At 41.6% G+C, this 24253-nt stretch overlaps 2 protein-coding genes across 6 annotated transcripts in view; one reads left to right on the forward strand and one right to left on the reverse strand.

Annotated features, from left to right (window-relative positions):
* TTC1 (tetratricopeptide repeat domain 1) overlaps window positions 1–969 on the forward strand; it is a 33385-nt gene extending 32416 nt beyond the window's left edge. The window contains exon 8 of the mRNA XM_052816516.1: window positions 319–969. Within this exon, the coding sequence (XP_052672476.1) occupies window positions 319–452 (134 nt within the window). The 3' untranslated portion in view covers window positions 453–969. The remainder of the gene's footprint in view (window positions 1–318) is intronic.
* A 1321-nt stretch (window positions 970–2290) lies between these two features.
* PWWP2A (PWWP domain containing 2A) overlaps window positions 2291–24253 on the reverse strand; it is a 42759-nt gene continuing 20796 nt past the window's right edge. For 2 of the 5 annotated variants that reach the window (XM_052816264.1, XM_052816263.1), the window contains exon 3: window positions 12812–15497. In XM_052816264.1, coding sequence (XP_052672224.1) covers window positions 15484–15497 — 14 coding nt within the window. In that variant the 3' untranslated portion in view covers window positions 12812–15483. Of the gene's footprint in view, window positions 3032–3699; window positions 3777–5917; window positions 6027–12811; window positions 15498–18627; window positions 18747–24253 lie in introns of those variants that run through there. The other 3 variants (XR_008239488.1, XR_008239487.1, XR_008239486.1) reach the window with 3 other exon arrangements.

Below are 24253 nucleotides of genomic sequence, written 5' to 3' on the forward strand. Positions count from 1 at the left end.
TGCTTCTGGATAGCTATAACCAGATAGCCACGACTGTCTGCAGCCACTGGCTCTTTATCAGGGCTAACAAACTGTTCAGAACCAGCATGGTGATCTGTTTTCAACCCCAAAGCTGACAGTAATTACATCACAGTTGGGATTTTTTTTAACTCATATGAAGAGCCTAAATATTTAACAAACTGCAGAGATTTCCACAGCATTTACCTTAAATTAGTAGATAAATTAGTAGAGCTGGACTGTGTGTGTAGTTAGGCATAATTCAATGGGAGTTTTCCCTCTGCTTAATACCTAACGTGTTATCTCTCCTTTTCATTGTAGGCAAACTGAAGGATCTTGGGAATTTGGTTCTCCGCCCCTTTGGCCTGTCAACAGAAAATTTCCAGATAAAACAGGATTCATCAACTGGTTCATACTCCATCAATTTTGTTCAAAATCCAAACAACAATAGATAACATGAATTCAATCTAGTTCTGCTGGCTTTCAGGCTGCGTGACCATGTGCTTGCACGTACCAATAAAAGGATTCAGCAAACATTCTTCACGTTCCCCAAGTAAAGATAAGACTCGAGCATATTCATTTCCCTGCTTGTGAAATTATTTACAATGTGGATGTAAAGCAAGTCATTTGACTTCTCTTAGTGATAACTGTGTCCAGTGTGTGATTTATTATTTTCTAAATTTTTTTTTTTTCTTCCCTTGTGGTGTTTGGCTTATCCAGCAGTCAGGTTCATTATTTTGGCCCATTCAATGCTCGCAACAAAATTCTAGCAAGCAATTCAGTTGAATCAAAATGCCCACGCACCTGTAGCCAAGAACAAAGCCTAATGCTGTCTTTGGGAATTAATGAATCTAGCAGAAGCACTTCTCCACACTCAGCAGGTAGATATGACTGACAGCATGCATGGAAGCAAGCCAACCTCTTCTGTGGAATAATTTTTCTTTGTAATAAAGGCTTGGTATTTCTGTTGGTTTGGTTTGTGAAGTTCTTGCCTTATTTAAGTCCTTCCCATGGTGGTATTGTTAAAAGTGCTTATAGCCACCCACAAATAACATACTTGCAAGACATTAATTTGAAGCATTTGATTTTTTTTTTTTTTTTTTGTCTTGCTTATAGCAATATCAGTAAATTAACCTCAGGCCACCCTTACCCTTACCACCACAGTTTGTTTACTTTTTATTAATTTTTCTGAAGGCAACAAGGAAATTTTGTGCTTATATATATACACACACTTTGTAATGCTACCATAAAATTAATTAAATTTGCTTGTCTGAGATTCATTCATATTACAGATACCCATAATGGGAAACAAAGTTAAAAGTTGAAGTTAATCGCCAGTTAAAAGTTGATCGCAAAAGATCTTCATAGTATACTAGACCTTGAAGACTTTGAAGTATCTATATATATATCTCTCTCTCTATATATATAGGTGCTGTTGAAATAGTTCATTCAGATTTTGGAGAAGGGGTGTCTTTCTTTTGTAATTACTGCTTACTGGTTTTTATATTGATGCTGAAATGTTTACATTGGAGGCAGATTTTTCAGTTGTCTCCATGCAGATTTCAATACATGATTTAATTAAATAATTAGTGGTGGCTGTCTATTGGCTATTGGTTGTCATCTTGAATTTATTTCAGGAAGTCTTTCTGTGTACTTAAGGACTGAAATTACAGAGCTCCAGTCTTTACACTAATACACCTTAAAGGAATAGTCTCTCAAGCTAAGTCTGCAGTGAGCGTGTATTAAGTCTCTGGGAATTAAAATGTCATTGTCAAAAGAAGACAGAAGCCCTAATTCACAGTGAGGCCTGTGCAGCCTTTAACATCTTCTGCATAATTAAAATGTCACTTAAGCAAATAATGGCAAACAGCCTCTAGGATTTCCATGTGCTGAAACTGTAACTACACCGTGCTTTACTGGAGTGAAGTTTCTGATGTGCAAGGCTGAATTTCCTTTACTAATAAAGTTTGGGCAAATGGGAAGGTGTGTGGACGGGAGGTTTTAAAGAAACAAGATGTTGCTCCTTAGAGCAGGCACACTGCTGCTGGGGCTGGGTGTGTCAGACAGACACTGGTATCCAGGCTGAGGGCTGAGCTTACCCAGGCAATCCGGGGAGGAGGGAATGTGCTGGGAGAAAAGCATGCTCACGCCCAAGAGGCTGTGCAGGTCCAGATAGGCTAATTAGCTGTAAAACCACTCTGCTTTCTGAACTGAGCTCTTCAGATCCAGGGAAGGCTTACTGGGTTGGGCAGAGTGTTGGGGCTAACATAAATGTTAATAATTTTTCCTGAAACCTGGAACGCTATGGAGCAAAGGTGCCCAAGCTGCTTCAGAGGAGCCCTGGGTGGAGGCAGTGCTGGGCTGAAGCTCATAAGCTTGGCTTGTGGCCAGACTGAGGCACTCAGGTATGTCTGAATCATGCTTCCCTAGAGCTCCTGGTTCAGCACGGGCCAGGTAGAGGCGTCAGTTCTTGCTGTTGCAGGCTCCGTGCTGCCTGAGAGCGGAAAAAGTGGCTGGCCCTGGAAGTGGTACAATCTGTCTGCACCTGGAGCCAGGCAGTCCACTGACTCTTCAGTTACGGTAGCTAACCTTACACAGGGGCTGAAGGGTGGGGAAAGGAGTTCTTCTGGGCTTTTTTCTCATTTGCCAACATGAGCACTAGTCCTGCGTCACTGAATGGGAAGCAGACTAGGTCTGTGCCCTGGGTTTCACTCAGCTGCAACATCTATGTACACCCTTAGAACATACATAAATGGAACCACTTTGAAGCTACTATGGATACATAGAAAATTTAAAGTATCTTTGTTATGACCAGTTAATTGCTATCTTTACACACACTGTGTTGTGTGTATATCTATTATTTACCAGTGTATGGCTGCAAAGTTACAAGCAGTGGCTTTTAGGAACCTCCCGCTTGTCTTACCAATGAGTTCAGTGACAGATTTTCTTCCTTCCATTCTATTCCTGCTCCACATCTTTAAAGGGCTGGAGGGCTGCAGATATGCCTTCTTGGGTGGAGGCTGGTTAACTTATTCTGGAAAATAAAAGCACAGCAAAACTTTTGAAATTACTACCTGCTGCGCAAACAACACCAAGTAAGTGTGCAACTTCCCTGCTGAATGCCTGATGTGTACCTATAGTTTTAAAATGAAGGGATGAACAAATGAAGCTGAAGGATTGCAGCTGATTTGCTTTCCATACTTATGTTTGTAATTTAATTGCACTGTGTGAAAGAGGCGGGTTAGTGTCACTGGAAATTGGGCACACCGTTAGTGAGGACTCAAATCTATAGGTCATACACCTACTCAAAGTGCCACTCTCTAGCTAAACCAGAAAGCTCTGAAATGTGTTATCTGCCCTTACAGCAAGTTCTCTAGGTAAAATTCCAGTTAATTGCCTGGAAGAAGTCCTTTTGCATTGTCCAAATCTTGAACAATTGCATTTATTTTGCTCTTTATTTTTAAGGGTGGGTTTTTTTTTTTTATGTCTAAAATAGTCATCACAGCTGCCACCAGAAAGGTAATTGGTACTTCCTCCTGGTGTAATTGGCCACAATTCCACCGCAGTGCCAGGGTGTTTTGAGTCACATGTGTTGGGCTTATAACCTCTAATAGGAAAAAAATGTTTTATGAAACATAATCTTTTAAATAAGTGCTCTTAAACCAACAAGTTCCTTGCTAATTTGTTCCAATAGTTACTCACCCTTATTGTAAAAAGCACGTGCCTTTTTTCCACTTTGTTTGTCCTCAGCTCCCAGCCTTTGTTCCTTCTTACTCTGCCTGCAAAATAAAAAACATTTTGGTACCTGGCCTTTTCTCCCTGAACATGTTTGCACAGTAATGAAGGGGCCTGTTGGTCTTCTCCATAAGCTGAAGAGACAGGGCTGCTTTAAGTCTCTCCCTACAAAGAACTTTCTCCAGGATTTCCCTAACATTTGTGTCCCAGACCCTCCATTTTTTGACATTTAGGAAGGGACATCAAAAGTGACGCTGAGATTTGTCTCCCTTCTGCTCTCTACAGAAGGCGTGATATTCTTCCTCACTTCTTTGTTTATACCCTCAAAGACTGTCTTAACCCTTTTGGCAACAGATGAGCGAAGTTTTAGACCTCCCTTCAGCCTTTTCTGGGATAGCTGAGATACAGACTCTCCTTTCCTGCAGCTGTGGACAGCATTTTCTTCCGTGTGTTAATGCAGCTAAATGCAAAATTAAGTCACACTTTGTTTGGCAGGCCTGGCATACTAAGCAACACATGGGGTTTTTTCTGTGTTTTCCTACCATGCTGTTGCTTACCAGCATTTTCAGAAGCGAATTTAGCTTTGCTTCTCAATCACTGATGAAAGTGTCAAATAGTACACAAGGTCTAGCAGCGATTTGAGCAGACTCTCACAGGAAACATCCCTGTTTGAAGGACAGTGGCAAACTGTTAGAGATCTGTCAGGGAGGCAATCTTAAGCCACGTGTGCGTCATTTATTTTATATTGTAGATAGTTATCTGTAAACACTGCGTATACTGTAAAGTGCCATGCCAGGTGATGCGTCTTTATAATTAGACTTACTAAGCCTGGTTGAATGACAAGGTCTATTTTTGATGGACTTTAATTGCATGTTTGCCTTTAATTCTTTATTAATGGATTTCTGAGCCTGTTTCCAGATTCCTATCCCTGATGTCAGATTAACCAGCCTATATTTACCTGGGTTGTCATCTTTGCCCTCTGTTGCTCCACTGACCTGTCTCTGTATCCAGCATACATTAAAGGCAAAGTGGGTGAGCCAGCTGGCCATTTTAGGTGAAATACCTGGGCTTATTTTCAGTCCTGTTACTGTTCCGCCTGGTTGCTAACAGAATGGCAGGTACATTATCCCATTTGCTTTAAATTGAGAAATACAAAACACCAGTACTTTTATGATCTGCAATAGGCCCCCACCGCATTTTGAGCACTGCTTTTGTTCCTTATAGATTAAAATTTCTCTTGTATCATCCTTATCCTTGTTAGTCACATCTTTTTTAAGCTTTCCTTATCAAGCTTGTATTCTCTTACATCAAGTTTATAGCAACTACATATTTTGTCTTCCCATATGCATTGTTTTTATTTTTTAATTGCTGCCTTCATACCACTGTTGAACCTCCAGGTCATATAGCCAAAGATTACCTCATTTTGTAGTTTAAAAAAACTTTTATATTTCCTTTGTCTAGCATCTTAGAAATTTGCATTTTTCTTTGTCATTTTCTTATTTCTAGTCAAGTTTACCCAATTTTTCCTTCTAGTTTTATGGTTTTTTTAAAGCAGGGGTAGAAATCGAAAAAATATGTACATTTATATGTGGGTAGATGTGCACAGATCCGTGGGTAACTCCAGACTCTCTGTCTGTAACCACCAACTTCCAGGACACTGATTTTTGTCTCTAGGCATTATAATATGGCTCAAAGTAATATATCCAGGATCTCATATTAGAAAGCCCTTCTAGAAATAATTTTAGGAAGCTTAGAGTGCCCAGTATGTCTCCTGCAGTTTATCTTTTCATTACAAGGGTGCTTGAAAAGTAGCTCTTCTGTCTTCCGGTGGGCCCATCAGTCCTGTTTCCTGAGCTTTATCATCACACTCGTTGATACATGCTTGGTAGCTGTTTTAGTCTACAGGATTTAAAATTGCTGCTGCTTCTTCCTCTACTTACTCTACCCTTCCTGAATAGGTAATACTCAGTAATTGCCAGTCCACTCATTTAAGACATTCCACTACATTACCATATTCTAAAGCTTATATAATTATTTTCTTCTCATTTGTGAGACTGTGCAAACCATCTTATTGTACAGGAATATTAGGAGTAAGAATGAGGAACTAGAAACCTCTATGTGCTCTCTGATAATTCCGTGTGGGTTACTTACAACACGAAATTTCAGATTCTACCACTTTTGTTACCTCTACCTCTTCCTCTTCATGCATGATGGGAGCAGGATACCCAAGAGAGATGTCTTCACCCTCCACTTCTCTGCCACCTCTCAAGCCAGCTCCACCTCCTGAATCAAACCTGGACACAGAGAAAGTTCAGAGTGGGTGTTTGGGTTAGCACAAAACCCAAATTACTAAAAATCCAGCAGGTGAGCCGCCCCAGTAGGGCTGGACTAAGCCCACTCAAGACGACCTTCCCCATGATGGAGCTCTCCATGCCATAAATCCAAGACATGCAGTGAAGTACGGCCGTTTCCAGCATCTGTCCTCATTTATTCAAGGGATTGGAAGAATCGCTGAGGTTATCTATCAATAACTTTATAGGGTCCCTGTAGTGTCCCACAGTCAGTAATTCAATCTGTTCTCCCTCCTGTGGTTATCCCCAGCAGCAGACACTTGCTGGGTCTCTGTAAGCCACCCAGCCTTGTAGCTGCAGCTTGCATTTCTGTGTTTCCACTACCATGCTCGGTGGTGGCCGACCTGCAGGGCTTCCGAAATCGACATCTCACAAAGCTCTAAGGTGTACACACAGGTTCCTGAGAAAGCAAATGCTCACTTAGCCCCAGAAAAAGCCTTGTGTTACCATCTTCTCAGCAAAGCACAGCCATCCACCCAGCTACAGAGAAGGGCTCCACAAACCTTGTCAAAATCCTGTTTATTTGATGTCCCTTTGCTGCAGTGGGGGGGTGGGATGCCCCGAGAAGGTCTTTTCCCCCAAACATTCACTCTGCCACACCTTGCCACATACCCTCATGAGCAAACCCAACACAGCAGCATGACCAAGTCAGCAGGGGAGCAAACCCAGGGTCGTTTCTGTTACCGTGCAGTGGATGCCCTTTTGCTTTTTGCTCTTTCTGCCCTCGGCAGCGTGCAAGGCCCCGTCCCCTCTTTCTGCCACCACCTTGCTCCTTCCCACCTGCTCTTGCCTTTTGGCTCCTTGATGAGGAGACATGCCAGATCTGTCCCTTTATCCCGCACACGCGGTACAGCTCTGCGCTCTCGCCTCCCCTCAACCCTCAGCATTAAACCACAAACTCGGGTGGGCTCCCTCAGCTGCGGCTGCCAACCCACACCGGCCGTGCCAGCTCCACAGCCTACTGCTCTGCTGCCATCACCGAGCATCCCAGGCAGCACGTTCTGGCTCGCCTCCCGCTTCTCCTCCCCCTTCTCCCAGGTCTTCTCTAGGACCAGCACCTCTGCTAGCAAATTAACCCGCTCCATTGAGCAACGGACTATCACTTTAGCCCACTTGTGACCACCAGACAGTGGCCACTGCCCTCAGTGGCAGGACAGCCGGCAGCTCAGCTGCACCGCGTCCAGCACAGCTGCCCGCCCTTAACTGGCATTACTGGAGTGCCCAACTCTGAGGCAGGTACTACAAAATGCAGGACAGCCCAACCCGTTGCAAATCAGGAGTAACCAGCAAAGCAAGGTCCATCAGTTTCCCCTAGGAAAAGAATAAAATCAGGTCCACAAGGTGAGCTCAGCTTGCAGGGCAGGCACCCTCAAGGACCATAAAACCTTGGTGCCTTGACACACACGGGCTCTGCCAAACCCCCAGGAGCTCAGTGCTTCTAGGAAAGGCTGCTTGGGCGAAAGCAGTTTTTTCCAGCTAATTTTGGATTCTGACTATGAGAGTCCTAAGGCCTGGCCTTCAGAGGAGCTGAATACTTGTAGTTCCCTCAACCTCACCAAAGATTTGGGTGATTTAGCATCTCTCAAAAGGAAAAAAAAAAAAAAAAAAAAAGGTTCTCCATTCTCATCGTAAGATCTATTTCCCAAAACACCAGCCCCAAGGGAGGCAGCAGGAGGCAACACTCTGGAGTTCAGAAAAGAAGCCGTGGGACTAACATACGCCATGCCAGTGACTTACAGTAAGCACAGCGCTGCCGATCCCCTCCCGCTCAGCTGTTAAGCAGGGATCTGAAATCTCTCTGAGCTCATCGAGTTGAGATATTTAGGATTTGATAAAGCACCAAGCTTTGAAGCTGAATCCTTCCTTCCCCGATTAAGCACAATTCAGCACAAAACTTCCTTGAGATCTACCTCCCTCTGATTAGCACAGACATAGCCAGAGAGAAAGGAGAAGCTGCTGGTCACCAATTCCTAGGCTTTAATTAGCTGTGTTATTCCCAAGGGATTATTGCAACAGCCAAGCTCTGTTGCTGGCTGCTGCAGCCAAGAACCAATTATATCAAAGTGCCACCTCTTTTTAACAGTAGGTAAAGATGTGCAGGGGCACATTTAATGTGCAGCATTAATACATTGCTCATTCACAAGCTCTCCCTGCTTGGAAGAATCCCAGCACTTTCTTGTTCAGCAGCTCAATTTTTTTTAAACCTGTGCAGCCTCCTGCTCGAAAGGATGTAATTGCTGGGGAGTATCTTTTATTGGCAGAGGCTCTGGTCAGCCCGTTTGTCTGCCGAGGCACAGTAAATTGTCAGGCTCTTGGCTGCTGTGGCATTAAGCCAGAGTCATTACAGCCTACCCTGACAAAGCAAAGTCCTTTATAGATTAAATCTCCTAAAACAACTGAAAACTATTAACCACATTTTTCTGATTCTGCATGTTCAGTCGTAATCCCCTAGCTGGAAACTTCACCATCTGCAGCTCCGACTCCAGCTGGGAGTACCCCTACCTGCCCATCTCTCATCTGCTGGTTCTCGAGAAGGTGATTTACAAAGCCAGTATTCCTTAAGTGGACACAGCAGATGATACAGTCTGCCTTTCCTAGCCCGACTGAGACTGATACTCTGCTCCTGGCTCCCAGTACTGCCTGCAGCGCAGCCGTCAGCTCCCTGCAGTGACTGGGCAGGCGCTGGTCTCTGGGTGCGCAAGTGCGGGTCCCCCGCGGCCGCCAACCAAGAAGGTGAACCTCCACCAGCCACAGTAAATGAGACTTCAAGTGCTCAGGCATTAGTCGTGCCCGTTCATCTGGGATAAACACACATTGGCGGGCAGGTTTTTTCTGTTCCGTTTCTAACTCTGGCACGTGAAATGCAGCCCATCGCCGGTCCCGCGCCGAGCGCAGCAGCACGGGAGGTGTTCCTGAGCAACACCCTCCCTGCGGACTGACGCATCGGTGAAGTGAGATGTCAGGGAGACAGGGGAAATGGTATTATCTAGTCTAGGCGGTAGCTCTGTGCCTGGCTGCTGGAATAGCTTCCTAAATGTATTCCTGGAGTGGTGCTGGCGAGTGCCAAGTGATAAAACAGGCCCCTGGAGAGGCAGCAGGGCTGTGGGCTCTGCTTGCCTAATTGCATGTGAGAACAGCTTCTCACAAATGCATCTTTCTTTACCTTGGTAAAGACTGACACGTTTCCATTAGCTTATTTGGCTGTGGTGCTCCATCGGGGGGCACCTTTCTACCCGAGGAAGGAGCAATTGCAGTATTTGGAGACTTTGGGAAAGGAGGAGGCTGGAAGCTGACAGATTTACTGCCTACGGCTACAGCCCCTGGCCTGCCCTTGAAGCGACAGTTCTCTCTGTGCCCAAATGTACTTGTGTGTCCCTGCTCCAAGCTCAAATACAGCTGAGGCCACGGTGCTTGCAGCCAGCAGCAAGTTTACTAAGCCAAGATGCAACCGATGGCTTCTGATACGATTTTGCAGTATTAATGAAAAGGTGTACAATGGACGGCTACCCCAGCCCCTGATCTCATAGCTCATTCGCAATGTTGTCTTTCTAAAGGCAAACAGAGCAAACTGAGTGAATCGTGAGAGGATTATCCCTATCTATCTGCACAGTATTAGTATTTCTGGGATCCCATATTTAACACGGTCCAGTATTCATCCTTGTACACCCTGGAGCCCCCAACCCCAGCCCCTGCCTCTGACAGCTCAGAGTGCTTCAGTGTTTGAATGAGCCCTCCAGCAGGCACAGCCTTAGTTTAATATTTAATGACCAAGGCAACCACATTTGGAAAATCCAGTCCCTAAGCTCTTCAGATGCGGAGCTCTTAGCTAAAAATCTGGATTTCAAAATTAGAACTACCCCTCCTGGGCTTTGAATATTTACCCCAAATTCAGAACACCCCAAAAACATCCACAGGGGTGTTCAGCCTGCCCAGCGGGGAGCGCCCACAGCTTGTGCTCCAAAGCCAGCAAGGGAATAAAAACAAAGACCGCAGAAACACTCAAGGGAAAAGCAGGAGCAGAATCATAAAAACCGGCTACAGAATGCAAATAAAACCCAGCTGCCAGCACTGTATGAACCAACAAACAACACGATCCTTTTCCTACTGCCACCCAGCACACACTGAAGCTCACCACGCACTGCCTTCGGAAAGCCCGGACTCCACTCGCCCTCCCTGCATGAGGGGGGAGAACGACAAATCCACCTACAAAGACTTGAACAAGGACAAGTGAGCAAGATAAAAAAAAAAAACTATGACAGTGAGCGGCAGTTGGTACCAAGGCCATATGCACATGGGCTTGTTTCTGCCCCGGCAGCTGCTTAGAGGCCTGCTGGTACTGCTGCGCCGTGCTGCTGACAGTCTCTTTGCGCACTCATTAGCATTTGGCAATTTGAGCATTGCTTTACCTTTGATTGAGCAGAGGGATGAGCTGCTTTTCAAAATGGCTCAGGTTCTCTGCTGCGCTATGGGTGCTCCTCCCAATGCACAACCACACCTCACGCGTCAGAGACTCATTCCAGCCTGGTGGCATTCCCAACTTTCCAGAAAGTGCAAAAGCACGAGAAGGACCTCATCATGCAAATCTCAGATGCCCCTTACACTCTTAGCAGCCTTGGAGGAGACTGTCAGTTGGGCAGATTAGCCCAGGGAGCACAAAGGTAATGCGAGAGTATCCCTTGCGTGATTTCCTCAACCGCAGATGAGGCTTCAGGCAGGTGACCGCTTGCACCCTCACACTGCACTCCTCACCACGTTATGCTTAAAAATAATGAGTACGTGACAGCGTCTGCATTTACCACATCATCTCTCTGTTACCGATCTATCGGATTTCCTTAAGAAATCCGCCCATTGGTTTCACCCTAAAAGAAATCTTATTTCTCTGTACCGATCCCTCACATTTTAGCTGGCAAGCTATGACAAAACCCTCCTGCGCCAGGAGCTGCACTGAGCAGCTGCTCCGTGCACTTTTGCCCTCATTAAGTATCACCCTTTTGATGCTTCAGGGCAGCAGTAAACACTATTACTGAGTGGCATTGTGTAGGACTGGCTTCATCGCTGAAGGTTGGGTTACTTTTATACTTTTGTCACCGAACTACTGGAGTGAAGATTAATCAACGGGGTAATTGCAGAACTCTGAAATCTGTCTGGCTAACCTCTCTTGTGAGCTTCACAGTCACGCAGCAAATCCAGCAGACTCCCACAGCGAGACGCTACCAACACAATGTCACAAAGGAAAAGCCATTAGTGAGCAATTACATTTCAGCAGGATTTCCCTCTCCACCACAGCCTAATGAGGATAACCAATTCAAGAGGAACTGCTGCAAGAATGAACGAGAGAAAAAGGATGGGAGTTCCTGTAATCCAGAGAGAATAAGAAACAACCCTGTGAAGGAAAAGAAAAACACCTATGTTGGAGCTCTGCTCCAAGCAACAGACAGATGTGGGCATTTCGCTCACAGTTCCAGGAGGCACCAACTGCTTTCAAAAGCATCATAGAGGCCCAGGGCCAAAACAAGTCACTACATGCACACGATCACTCCAGAAGTTAATTCTATTTTTGGCAAAGACTTCTGACTATCGACAACAGGTCACTGCAACAAAACACCTTACTTACAAAAGGGCTAGTACCTCAGTATCACCCACTAGTTCCTGGCATACTGTGCGCCATAAAAAAATTAATGCTTCCTTGAAATAAGAACTTACTAGAAATCAAGTTTACCTGAGCAGCTTATTTTTTGTTTAACCTAGGAGCTCAACTAAAATTAGGATATCTTTTCTTTACAGTAACAAAAATGCAAGTGGAAAAAAAATCTATATAAATGCTACCTTCTATTTAATGGGAGAATACAACTCTACAGATTCTGCCATTTGAAGAAATATTTGCTGACGTGGCCCTCCTTAGACCAGAGTGCTGGTGATGGAGGGCTCCGGTACAGGAGTTAGCCGTTACAGCGCAACTTGCTCCCCCTCCTACAGGGCACCATGGCAAGATGATAACGCAACTCAGTGCAAGGCATTTCTTCCCCAAATGGAGAAATACCCAATTACACTTACCTGCAATGGACAGACTTGTCTGAAACTGTTAGTATTGCAGTAAAAACCAGCCAAAGAAAAGATGAGCAGGCAGTGCGCAGGTATTCAAAGGCCCAGCACTTTTTCTGCATTTCAGCTGCTTTGTGCCTTGCTGCTGCTGTGACAGCATGGACCTCGTCTGCTCGCAGTGGGATTTGCTCTGCCCAGCAGAGCCAGGGGAGCCCTGAGCTCACCCCCAGCTCTGCAGCTTGCTCGACACTCACCGACTGCGCTGGAATCGCATCTGCAAGGGGCAGCAACCTCTTCCCATGACATCCTCCTTCTTCCTTTAACCGGGACTTAGTGCGTCTCAGTCATGGCCATGGAACAGAGCCATCAGGGCTTCTTTGTATCTGTCTCTACAACATACACATGATCTTTTCTTGCTAATTACACAAGAAAAAGCAAAGTTTTTTCCTATTGTTTGTGGGAAGCATCCGGCTGGTGGAGCATGACTTGGTATCTTTTAGCCACTACGGTGAAAGGTTGGACCGAGACTCGTCCACGTGATAGACTTCCAGGAGTGGACTAGTAACCTCAGTTTAATCTTTGTTTAATTCAGAAAAAAAATTTTAATATAAATCAAAGGCTTTTGGGTCAAGGACCAATAAAACAAGAAAGTTAAGACATCAAAACATTATTCAACGTTATTTCCCTTTAAAAGAGCACTGAAAAAAATCAAGGCTTTATTTGAATAAATGTTACACAACATTCTTTATCATTTACTTCTCAGCAAACCTTAAAGGGTGAATCATATTTCCTCATTCAAGTCTACAAAATGAAAGAGGCATAGTGACCATTCAATATACAGACAAGAAGGTAGCACGGAGCAAAGCTTAAATATTAAGCAACTAAAGCAAAAAAGTGAAAAGCAATACATTACTGTAATTCTCTATCATTAGAATATCCCTGACAATTTCATTTCAAAATGAAAATCTGGTTTCAAACAAAATGGCTGCAATACTTTCTGTGAAAACAAATGCAAATACAGTTAGCTACCTTGTCTATTTTTATGCTATTTGCTTATATACCCATATTCTCCAATGCAGAGACCTGCATCTCTCTTAAGTGTATTTTTTATATTTCAGCTGCTGTGCACAAGTGCTCACAAAGGTGAGGAAATAAGAGCACTGGTTAAGAGTCAGATGTCACACAGGCAGGCACTACTGGCTTCTACTTACAACATCAATCAGTTTTCAATCCAATGTGCAATAACCCTGCTATTACAGTCCTGGGCCTTTTTCCTGAGCAGAAACTGTTTTGTGCCATGTTGTTTGGTGGCTTCTTTTTTGTTTGTTTTTTTTTTTTTCTGTGGGGGGGTAAAAATGTAATTTATTAGGCCAAGACCCTCATTCATTGTCAATACAATCGGGGTCTGGTCTCTGGAAGTGAAAGGCTAGCACATACATGACATCAAATTGGCTCCCCTTTCCTCAAATCAGATGTCTTAATTTTTCTAAGTTGTAATCAAATCTCAGGCCACAAACAGAACCAGACTGCTGATCCTCTTTGACTGGTGAAAAGGAAAAGCACTGTAGAACAAAGATTAATCTCAAATTAAAAAAAAAAATATTTGTAGTTTATTATGAAAAATGGTACAGTTTGGACCTACTGTACAGCATTATACAGCTAGTTTTTAAGAAGTAGGCAGTTAAGTATTCAATTTCTGGCTTTATAAATTAAGAATTTACCTCTGAGAAATAGAAACTGAAGCAGCACAAAGCATGAACTGCCTCAGTATGTGTGTATCACTGATATGCCTATCCTGGATTTGGATGCCTGTCCCAGCCTCTCACTTCCCCCCTCTCCGATTGTTTAACAAGTATAAACCTGTTGCCAATATCAAAGCCAAACAATAGAGTTGTCCTTCAAATCCTACGTGATTAATTCAGGATCCATACATGAAGGCTGTGAAACTGTCTTTGTGCTGATACAGATGCCTCTCAGAAAGATATTTCTGTTTTTAAATGATCTAGACAAAGACACTCTATTTTCTCCAATTGAATCAGGATATTAGTAAGGAGGAAAAGAGTTTCCTACAAGTCTTTTCACTTCTACAGAAACAAAAATTTGACTTTTAGTAGATTATGTGCACATTTTCATTTCTTCAAAACAAATATTTATTTTTCCAGGTTATATAATAAAACCCCTGCTAAGAACTTTGTAAGAAATGATACTGCTGAGAAAGTGTGCACACAATGTCAAATAATTAGCGACAAATAAATTAATATTTAATAACTCAATATTTCAGCAGCGTGTCCAGCATTCACAAGCTCCACTGAAATAAGTCTTACCAAACACCTTTGGGGGAGGGGAATAAAATGGATAAAACCCACTGGGTTTCTTTTTTTGATTTACAGCTATTCAAAGAAGTCAATGCAACTCAGATCAACAACCATCAGAAGCACTAATAAAACCTTTGCTCTACTAGTTACCTATCTGAAAAATATTTATGTCAAAAGGAAAAATTAACCCATGATTTGAAATAGAAATGCCGTTCCATTTAATCGCTCTCCATTCATGATTCCCATCTCATTATAGTATTATAAGCAAAATGCTGCTCTCTGCGTTGTAGCCCTTCTTAACGTTATTCCACAATCCTCAATTCCCTAAGTGTTACAATAGCATAAATAAAATGCAACCATATTCACACAGAAGGAGCTTTCCCATAATACAGAGATACATGGAGTTTGTGGTCACTGTCCTTTCCATTACCTCTATGGGAAATATTGGTCTCATATAGCAGGACTGTTCATATTTTACAATACAATTGGTTTTGGACATGCTTTTGATCACAGATCACAGCTCTGCTAACACCTGCACTAAATACTAACTAAGCCTCATAGAATGGAAAATTGCAATGCTAAAGTTAAGAATTAAAATAAAAGTTCAAAAGTTACAGTCAACTTCCCAGGCAATTGGCTCCATCACTGGCACCTATCAAAACATACAAACGTGACTGTCACATTACAAAAAACCCCAGTTATTTGCAGTGATTCTTCATACTAATAATTCAAGTGGTTCCTTGCATGTAAGTGTCATATAGTCTTTAATAATTTCATGCGTCATTTATTGCAAAAAAGTTTTATAAAATATTTCCTAACATCTTTTTAAATTTTGAAGAAAATGTACATTAGGTACAGATGCCCTAAGAGGGTGCGAGGGTAAGCTTTAACATATTTACCCCCTTTCCCCTTCAAAAAATGTTTACTACTTGGTGAAGATTTCAGAGGAAAAATAGGACAATTCAGTCTCAGATTTCTTTCAGTCCTGATGAGCTGGTGCTCTTCGTGGCAGTGTAGTGAGGTTCCATAAAAACAGCAGTTGACTAGTGTCTCTGAGCTGAAAAGGGGAGAGAAAGGAAAAATGGTTAAATGCTTTCCAGTATATATTGCAAAAGTAGGTAAGCAAAATCTGAGGTGGCCAGAAAAGTTACCAGTTCACCTGCTTTGTGCATTGTATGCAGAAGACAAAAAAAAATATTTACATTATCACGAGACATATACAAGTGAACAAACTCCTCAGTTGACTGGAGTTTTAAGAGGAGCTACCGTACCAATCTGTTATATCTCACCCCGTTTCAGCATCCAGAGAGAATTTCAATTTTTAGAGACATTTAAAGATAGCTAACAAAGGAGGAAGATTAATATACGAAGTCTATACAATGATGTGTAGTTCACAATACAAAGCTAAATCTGACACTGTAATGCCATTTCAAATGCAAGACCTAAGTGTGCATGGGAGCACTGAAGTATAAACCTGCTAATCTTGTTTCTTTTCCATTATTGCTTATGTTTTCCTATTTGTTCCACGTAAATGGAATAAAATGACGATAAAGCAGATAGAAGCAGTCCAGGTACTAACTGCTGCATGAGACCACCACCAGTCAGTAACCATTTAGGGTAGCGCAGAATCAGCACAGTCTGCACTGACCTGTCTCTTTCGTAGCATGGAGAAAACATTGTTCTAGAATAACTTATGTTGGAGGAGACCTCTGGAGATCATCTGCTCCAACCCCTTTGCTCAAAAAAACACACAGGAGACCAAACGAGGTTCCAACATGACCAGGCCAGCCTTGTTGATTCCTTTTACCATTCTGCTGAGCTTTTGACTGCTAGGATTATTTGAAAGGTACATACACATTTTCCAGTACTGACAACAGCATTGTGAATAACACAACTGAATTTTAAAAAGGAGACTCCTAGCATGCACAGGAAAATCCTGAAGTTCTTTCTAAACAGACAACTCTTCTGAATAATATCCAAAAGAAATGGAAAAAAAATGAGAAGTAGAGCGCGGAGTTTGTGAAAATGGTCCTACCACAAGAGGAGGCAGGGAAGACAAAGGGGATAACTATGGAGTTTCTCAATTAATCGGTTGCTCACTGTGCCACAAAAGGACAACATAAAATAAAGAAAAATACTTTCTTTTATATCCTATACAATGCAGTAGAATTAAAATAGGAATGAAATTTTGGGAAAGTTGAAACAGAAGCAATAAGGGCTAATCATGAAATTTAACAGATCCAGGCAGAGATGCACTGAGCTGCTATATGCTGACAGTAGAGTAGGAGGCATTCATTCCAATATCCAGTAGGTCCTATTTGGGTATGATACTCAGAATTGATATATAATCAAACCTATTTTAGCTATGGTCCACTCCAAGATGCACGAGATAAACCTGCAGAGCCTCTACAAAGAGAAGGATGCTGGACAAAGTTCCACTGTGTTCAATAGTACTGTTGGTGCAGGTAACTAAACACCACAGTATTCCAGGCTGCAAAACAACCAGTATTGGGTATTAAAGCATATGACCAATAAGAAATTCTCTAAAATAAGACTGATATTAAATTAGCATCATGTATCCATGAAGTCTTGCAAAGAGAAGATTTTATAGTATGTCAGAGAACCAGACTCTACTCAGAAATACCAAAAATCCCATAAAAAGTTGGACAACTGTTCAGCCAGTATGTCCCAACACCCGCACTTCCAAATTTAAGCCTCAGTGACACTATTACTAGCCAGCAAACTTCTATGATCTACAAAGGAATAAACGAGACAAGAATTTGGTTCAGTTATCTCAGCATGCATACAACTACTACTAGGTCTAAGGAAATGGACAATTCACTTTAACACAGGTGTTCCCTCATTCTGATGGCAGGCAGTTTTACTTTTCACACCCCATCTACCAGCTTAGCAATCAATGCAGTTGCAGTGATTTTCAGAATCAATATTTGGCAAAGACTGTTCATTACAAACCTGGCATTTGTGTTCCTGCCCAAGTCAGTTCTACAGCTCTCTTTTACTCTGTAATTCTTACCGTCGAGAGATTCCAGAACACCCTTAGCAAGCACTAGGAGCTTCACTTCTCCCACTGACATTTACACACCATCACTAGTGACTCCAGAAACGTTACTAGTCTTATCCTCTATTATAGTCCAGACTTCTGTTTTACCAGCAGCAAATCTCAGTTTATAAAAACTGAAACCAATGGATATTGAATATCTAATCCCAGACCTAATGCAATAATATAGTACTGGATCAAACTTTTAAATGTTAATACAGTAAAAATCATGACTTCTTCATGTAAATCAAGCTCCCTTTACAGCAACAGTATGTTCTCCTCACTGCCCTATTTCCTCTCCATGTCAAAAAAAGATACAAGAGACATGCATACATCCATGACAGATCTAAGTAGTAAATACATATTTGGGCTAGAATTCCCAATAATGTTCAGTATCTGCTTGGCTTTAAACATGTACTTTAAATTTCCTTACGGACTTAGGCATGCACTGAAAGTTAAGCATGTTTGTTAAGTGTTACCCCCCCAGATCAGAGCTTTGGGGGGAAAAAAAAAATCAAAACAAACAAAGAAAACAAACTTAATTTTCCTAGAAGAGTGGCTCCCTCCCAGTGACTGTATGTCATCTGCAAGTTTCTCACGAGATCCTCCTGCTCATGTTTTCAATTATTTTCCTTGTTTTAGGTATTAAACTTCTTTTAAAAGCCTAAAATGTTCTAATTTTTTTTCCTGATTTTGCTTTTACACATCAGCAAAGGCAGGAAGCCATGCCTACAATCACAAGCAGCAGATGAACTGCCCACAAAGTACATCCTACTAAGATGTGATCCACATAGCAAAAATGTTTGAGGATTGCTGGTTTAGGAGACAAAAATCTTTATTTTTAATTTTTTTTTTCTTACCTTCACATTATACCTGTCAAGTTATTTAATCTGATCACGTAATGCAAACTTCAAGAAGCCTAAAGAGAAAGTTAGTGTGGATCTTCTCAATAATATATATATCAATCCTGACACCAGGTTAGGTCAGGGAGAACAGCTGCATCTAAAGTGTTCAGATAGAAGAGGGAAATAACAGGTAGCTCATTACCTCTGTCCTAACCTGTCTTGCATATGATTAGTTGATAGCATAGTGAACCCTTCACTTAAGGCAGGGCTTAAACCAGACAGACCTGCCAATTTCATTGATAACTTCAGTGCCCCCAATCTGAATCCACAGTGGCCTGTCAGACACTGTAAGGGAGCAGCAGGACTCGTCAGTCTGATGTAAAATGCTGCCATTTGTTGAGACCTATGGTAGAAAAAATCCAGTTAACAGGACTAAAGAATTTACGATGGTTTAAAAAAGAAAACAACTGACCTCCTTGCCAGCCTGAATTCTTACCAGGTGTACTACTTTTGCTTTCCAGAAAGCAGCATACCATGAAAAGATGCTAAAAACTCACAGAAGAATCAGATTCAACTTTTTTGAGCTTAAACTGGTCTTCACCAGCAGAGTTAAAGGGAAATTACAGATCATTTAGCAAACAAACTAGCAGACAGCGAAACAAAGTATCTACCTGTACAGACACCTATGCAAACACTGTCCTGCCCACTGAAGAACTTGGTGTTCAAAACCAGAGTGATACTATGAAATTTTGCTGGACAAAGTAACTACCTAGAATAAGTGGAAACTGAAGCGATGGATTATAATTCATGGCAACCATGACCTTCCTGTATTTTAGACTAAAAAAAAGCAAATTTGGGGCACTATCTATTCGATATTGATGGCATTTTACATCCATTGTCCAATGCAGCCTGTGATAAACCAGATTTTTTCATATACTGAGAAATGCAAACAAGTGTGACAGCGAGGTAGACAACTTGCCATTGCAGCAATACAACTGGTACCCATATCCAGTTAATCATTACTTTCTTCCACATCTTAAGACTTTTCTTGCTTTCTAAAATGTGAAAACCACCAGCTATTCCTCCCCTTTTTAGGACGTAACTCCGATGAGACACCAGTTTTCCCCTCCAGGTAAAAACCATAAAGATGAGATTGTGCCTTCTTTTGGCTTTGTATCTTCACGCAAAACCGTACGCGTATACTGTGTTCATTATGGTCAAACTACCAAGAATTTCTTTATTATAATAATTAAGTTTGCTTAAAAGAGAAGCAGATGACTCACAGTTGCAGAGTATATTGGAGTTTCTTTGTATTTTGCTTCTCATTCTTTATTACGAGTACTATAAAAACTGTTCCCATTTGGTCGCTCACACAGTCTTTAAACTGAAATTCAAAGCCTTCTTGCCAGTGGCATTACAATCTTTGTTGAAGTGATTATAGGATGAAAGAAAACTGAGACAACAGAAGGTGAAAGAGCAAATGCACCAGTTGCTCTCATGGATGTCATGATCTGAAGGCAAAAATCCAGGGTAAGAAGTAGATTAAAAAAATATAGGTTTATTAATTTCAAGAGAGTGTTTCTAACTATTGCAGAATCTCGCTATTCCAATACACACTAACCATACACTTGTTACCTGCATGTTTGGCAAAATTAATGAATATGAAATATTTTGTGCAGGAACCTTTGTATTGTCACAATGAAGCTGACTTCAGAATGCTGCATGTGGATTTAGCCCAGATGAGTGAGGAATAACCTTTGGCTGGATTGCTATAAGGTATAAAAACTGATCAGGGGATGTCTGATCTGCCCAGTTAAAATATAATTGGTTCTACATTGTTTTATGTGGATCAATAGCAGTGTTTTGTATAGAAAAGGTTTAAGGCAGGAGTATACAGGATTGGGCTCCAGAGATATAGTGACTGAAAAATAAAGCCACACGCGTGCAGTCACATATCTTATTCTCCTTGTATTGTGGAGGAACATTTCTTATCCTGCAGATTCCCTGGTGTGAACCATGCAGAGCAGGGACCAACGACCCAGAGAACAAAAGGTACAAAGAGCAGACTTGCCACAAAGGATGAAGTGTCCCTGGGTCCTCACAGACAGCGCTTCTATGCTTGCGAGCCGCTTGCGTCGGCTCAATATCCATGTCATTAAATTCCCCGACCCTCATGAACTCAGCAAGTTGTCTGTTTTACCAATCATTCAGTGAGTTCATTCACTTCATCATGTAAATCCACGATTTGTAGGCGAGTGATAGCAAAGCCTAACTCTGAGGGTACGGCTCTCCTGTGATGTACAGTATGCTCACAGCAGTCTGGGCTCTGTTTTGAAGCAGTTTCATTCACCTGCTGGAGACTATGGAGTCATCATAAAAATTACCACCAGTAATAAACATAAGCATGTGTGTTAGGACAGGCACTGACACAGCTTATGGCCTTTCACCACTGATGTCATGAACATCTGCCCCACTCAACTGCATTTTACACAGCCACTTTGCTGGAAGTCACCATTCTAATGTGGATTCTGATTTTTTTATTGTGAAAATTTTCACAATCCTGTGTATTCACTATGTCCATAGAGAGAAGCACTGCTTTTGAAAGTATTTGGTTTTGTCTTCAAAGGAAAAGCAGAAAGACAACAGGCAGCCATCAAGAGGAAGAAAAGGCAGCCCAGAAGTACAAGGAAAGTAAAAATAGCAGTATCTCCAATCACATACTGTGAAGGAGAAGATACATAGCTGGAAGTAGAGAGCCCACATTTAAAAATAGTTACAGTAACATATACGCAACTTCTGTAGGGGACTAATACTTTGTCTAAATGCAAAACTGCGTTACAGAAGAAATAGCACGTGTTATTTTACTGCTACAGATTCAAATTTTAACTAGTTAGGAAGAGTTAAAATAGGCTTCTCTTCCAGATAATGAATTACTAAAAAGCAAGCAGAACTGTTGCATTCCTCTACAGCCCAAGACAATCTTCAACAACAGGGCCTCAGCTACAAGGAAAACCAAGAGCAGTAACACATTATTCAGTTTACATGCCTAATTCCCGGAAATACATAACACAGTATCAAGAATTTCTAAAACCCAGCCAAAACCAGATTTTTCATATAAATGTACCAGAAGAGATTAGGTCCCTAAATCCCTCAACACTTGAAAAAACTCAAGGAAAGATCCTCCCCCCCCCCCCCCCCGCCCCGAAAATAATCAAATATTGCTAACAGGATATTCCAACAAAAAAAATTCAATGCTCAGAACCTTTAGCTATGATTTTAAACAGCAACTTGTAGAGACAAAAAAAATCTGGGTTTTTTGGTTGGTTGGTTGGTTTGTTATTTTCCCTAGCAAAAATACAGGAAAACAGGTTTGCTTATCTTTTTGGGGGGACCAAAGGTAGAGGAGGGAGCTATTTTTAGTACTAAGCCTTCTCTTTCTTGTTCTTCTTGAAGGACTCAGGAATCAGGAGTGACTTGGAAGCTTTCACAAACACATTTCCAAAGTCTTTCATGACGTCTAAGTTAAATGAGCATCATGAAACCAGTAAGAGTAACCTGATAATAATTTCCTTCTCCTATTGCTCAGACTTCAGCCACTTGTTATTACAATCCCTAGCAAACACATTTCTTGGTATTTTTACCAAAACAAAAAAAGTTTGTGTGTCAGAATCAAAATCTCTGCTTACTAAACAAATACTACAGATGGCCAAAAGAACACAACTTTGTGTCAGTCACCTTCAAACTGAGGTTCCACGTGTGTCACCAACAGCAGAGCAAAAATAACCAGACCATTCCTAGTACTAGCAAATGTAAGGACGTGTTCCTTACCACATTCATCTGCATTCCTGTATGAAGTACTAACTGATTTTAGGGCTGATTTTAATGGTGACATCTTAGAAAAGTTGACACGATACACCCCTTACTAAAATCAGTTTCAAGATTACTTCAGTTTTAGATGACTAAAGAACCAGACTACATGAAACAGTCCACAATTGTTTATGAAATGCCATTCAGATACCTGTGTGTCAACTGAAGCATTTAATCAGGTCATACAGAGCAGCTTGAGGTTCTAACCCTAACTAAACTTCTTTGAAAAATCCGTTTTTTATGGATTTAGTTCCTTTTCACCAGAGCTACTAATTACCAAAACTGGCACCATATGCTTTAAAATTCTGAACCACTGCAGAAGTACAATGAAACACTAGTGTTTCCTAAAAATCAAGCAAAAATCCTAGATGTTACTAAACAAAAATGATGCAAAATTTGTATTTAAGTAAATATTGCTTGGAATTGTATCTGCTTACTTTACTGACAAAGCAAGTATCCTCTCTGCCTTTATGCACCTGTTAAAAACAGGCAAGGACAATTCTGTCACCAGAACTTTGCTGCGTTTCTGATACAGAATCTTTTAGTGATGGTAACAAGCTAGTGACAACACAGCTTGCCTTCCAAATCACAGATTCATAGCACATGGCTGGCATGTATAAGAATATTTCTTATTCATATTGCATATTTGACATCAAAACCATTAGTAAGCAAACATGAAAACTGACCTAGATCTATTTAAAAAAAAACCAAAAAACAAAACAACAACCAACCTAATTTAAAGTTGACATGTTATATAAATAATGTCATCCAAACATGATTCTGCATAGAAGAGGCCCCTGGCAGAAGATGCAGTGCAGTTTTACTACACATGGAAGCTAAGACCATACTTCCACTATATCAAGCGTGATTCCTGCACGACTAAACAGGACACAAGTCGGAATCCTTCATTATGTACGTATTTCTACAAAAATTCTGTTTTCCCAAAATCAGAATTGTTAATAACGAAATTACAGAAAACAGGGCCTGACAGGGTCAGGATAGATCATCTATTCTGTCCCATACCCAAATGCGGGATGAATTTAACCCATTCTTGACAAAGGTTAGCCTAATCTATTGTTCTTAAAAACATGTAATTATAAAAACTATGCAACTCTCCAAACACCACCTAGGGTTTCACTATAACAACTGGAATAAATATTCTAGTGCCTAATCTTAACTTGCTGTCTTATAATTTTAAATACTAATTCTTGTCCTAGTTGCAACTAAACAGAAGTGTGTTTCCCCTTTGCCTCCACACCTATCCTGCAAGTATTTGCAGACCTCGAATATCCTCAGTTCCAACAGTCCTTCTCTGGACTGAGGAATAAAATCATTGGCATAGAAACTGCATCACAGTTGTTCAAAATACGCATGGTCCTGATTTTGAAAATAACTTCTCAAACATGTAGCCCAAATAAATCCCACAAATCTATTTGTCTTCATGCACTGAATGAGCAAAGCCCCAATTTAAACTTGCAACAGGGGATCCTGATTTGTTCCCTGTGCCAATTTATACCTGCAGCTTGTGTTGTTAACGTTATCCCCTGGGACTGTGGGTAGGTAGGTAGAGAAGATCAAAGACTACACATCTCCATCAGCACAAGCACTGAAAATCAGTTTTCAGCCCTGTGCATACAGAAACTATCTGGGAAGGTTACGCAGGCATGCAAGACTGTCTCTTACTCCCATTTGTCTCCCTATTGGATGTGCAAGGTGGCTCAGAACTTCTACAATATAAAAACCCTGGTCTTACCAATGACATTTCCACACTGCTGCTTATTCAACTTCACGCCAAGAACACCGATTGCTTTTTCTTGGGGGAAAAAAATGGAGCCAGAGATATGAGTTTCCTTCAACAATCGGTACCTGGCACTAAGCTTGCCAGTGCTGCCCCAGGGAGTTATTCCCAACTGCCGCATCTGGTAGCAACAACAAAAGCGTGCAGGGAAAAACCATGATAGCAAACCAGTTACCAAATCACTGTCTCCACAGTCATGCCTGGGAACTGCTATTTTGCCTTGTGTTCACAGAAGGATAGTTGTG

Source organism: Harpia harpyja, chromosome 20 (assembly GCF_026419915.1).
Source record: "Harpia harpyja isolate bHarHar1 chromosome 20, bHarHar1 primary haplotype, whole genome shotgun sequence".
NCBI lineage: Eukaryota > Metazoa > Chordata > Aves > Accipitriformes > Accipitridae > Harpia > Harpia harpyja.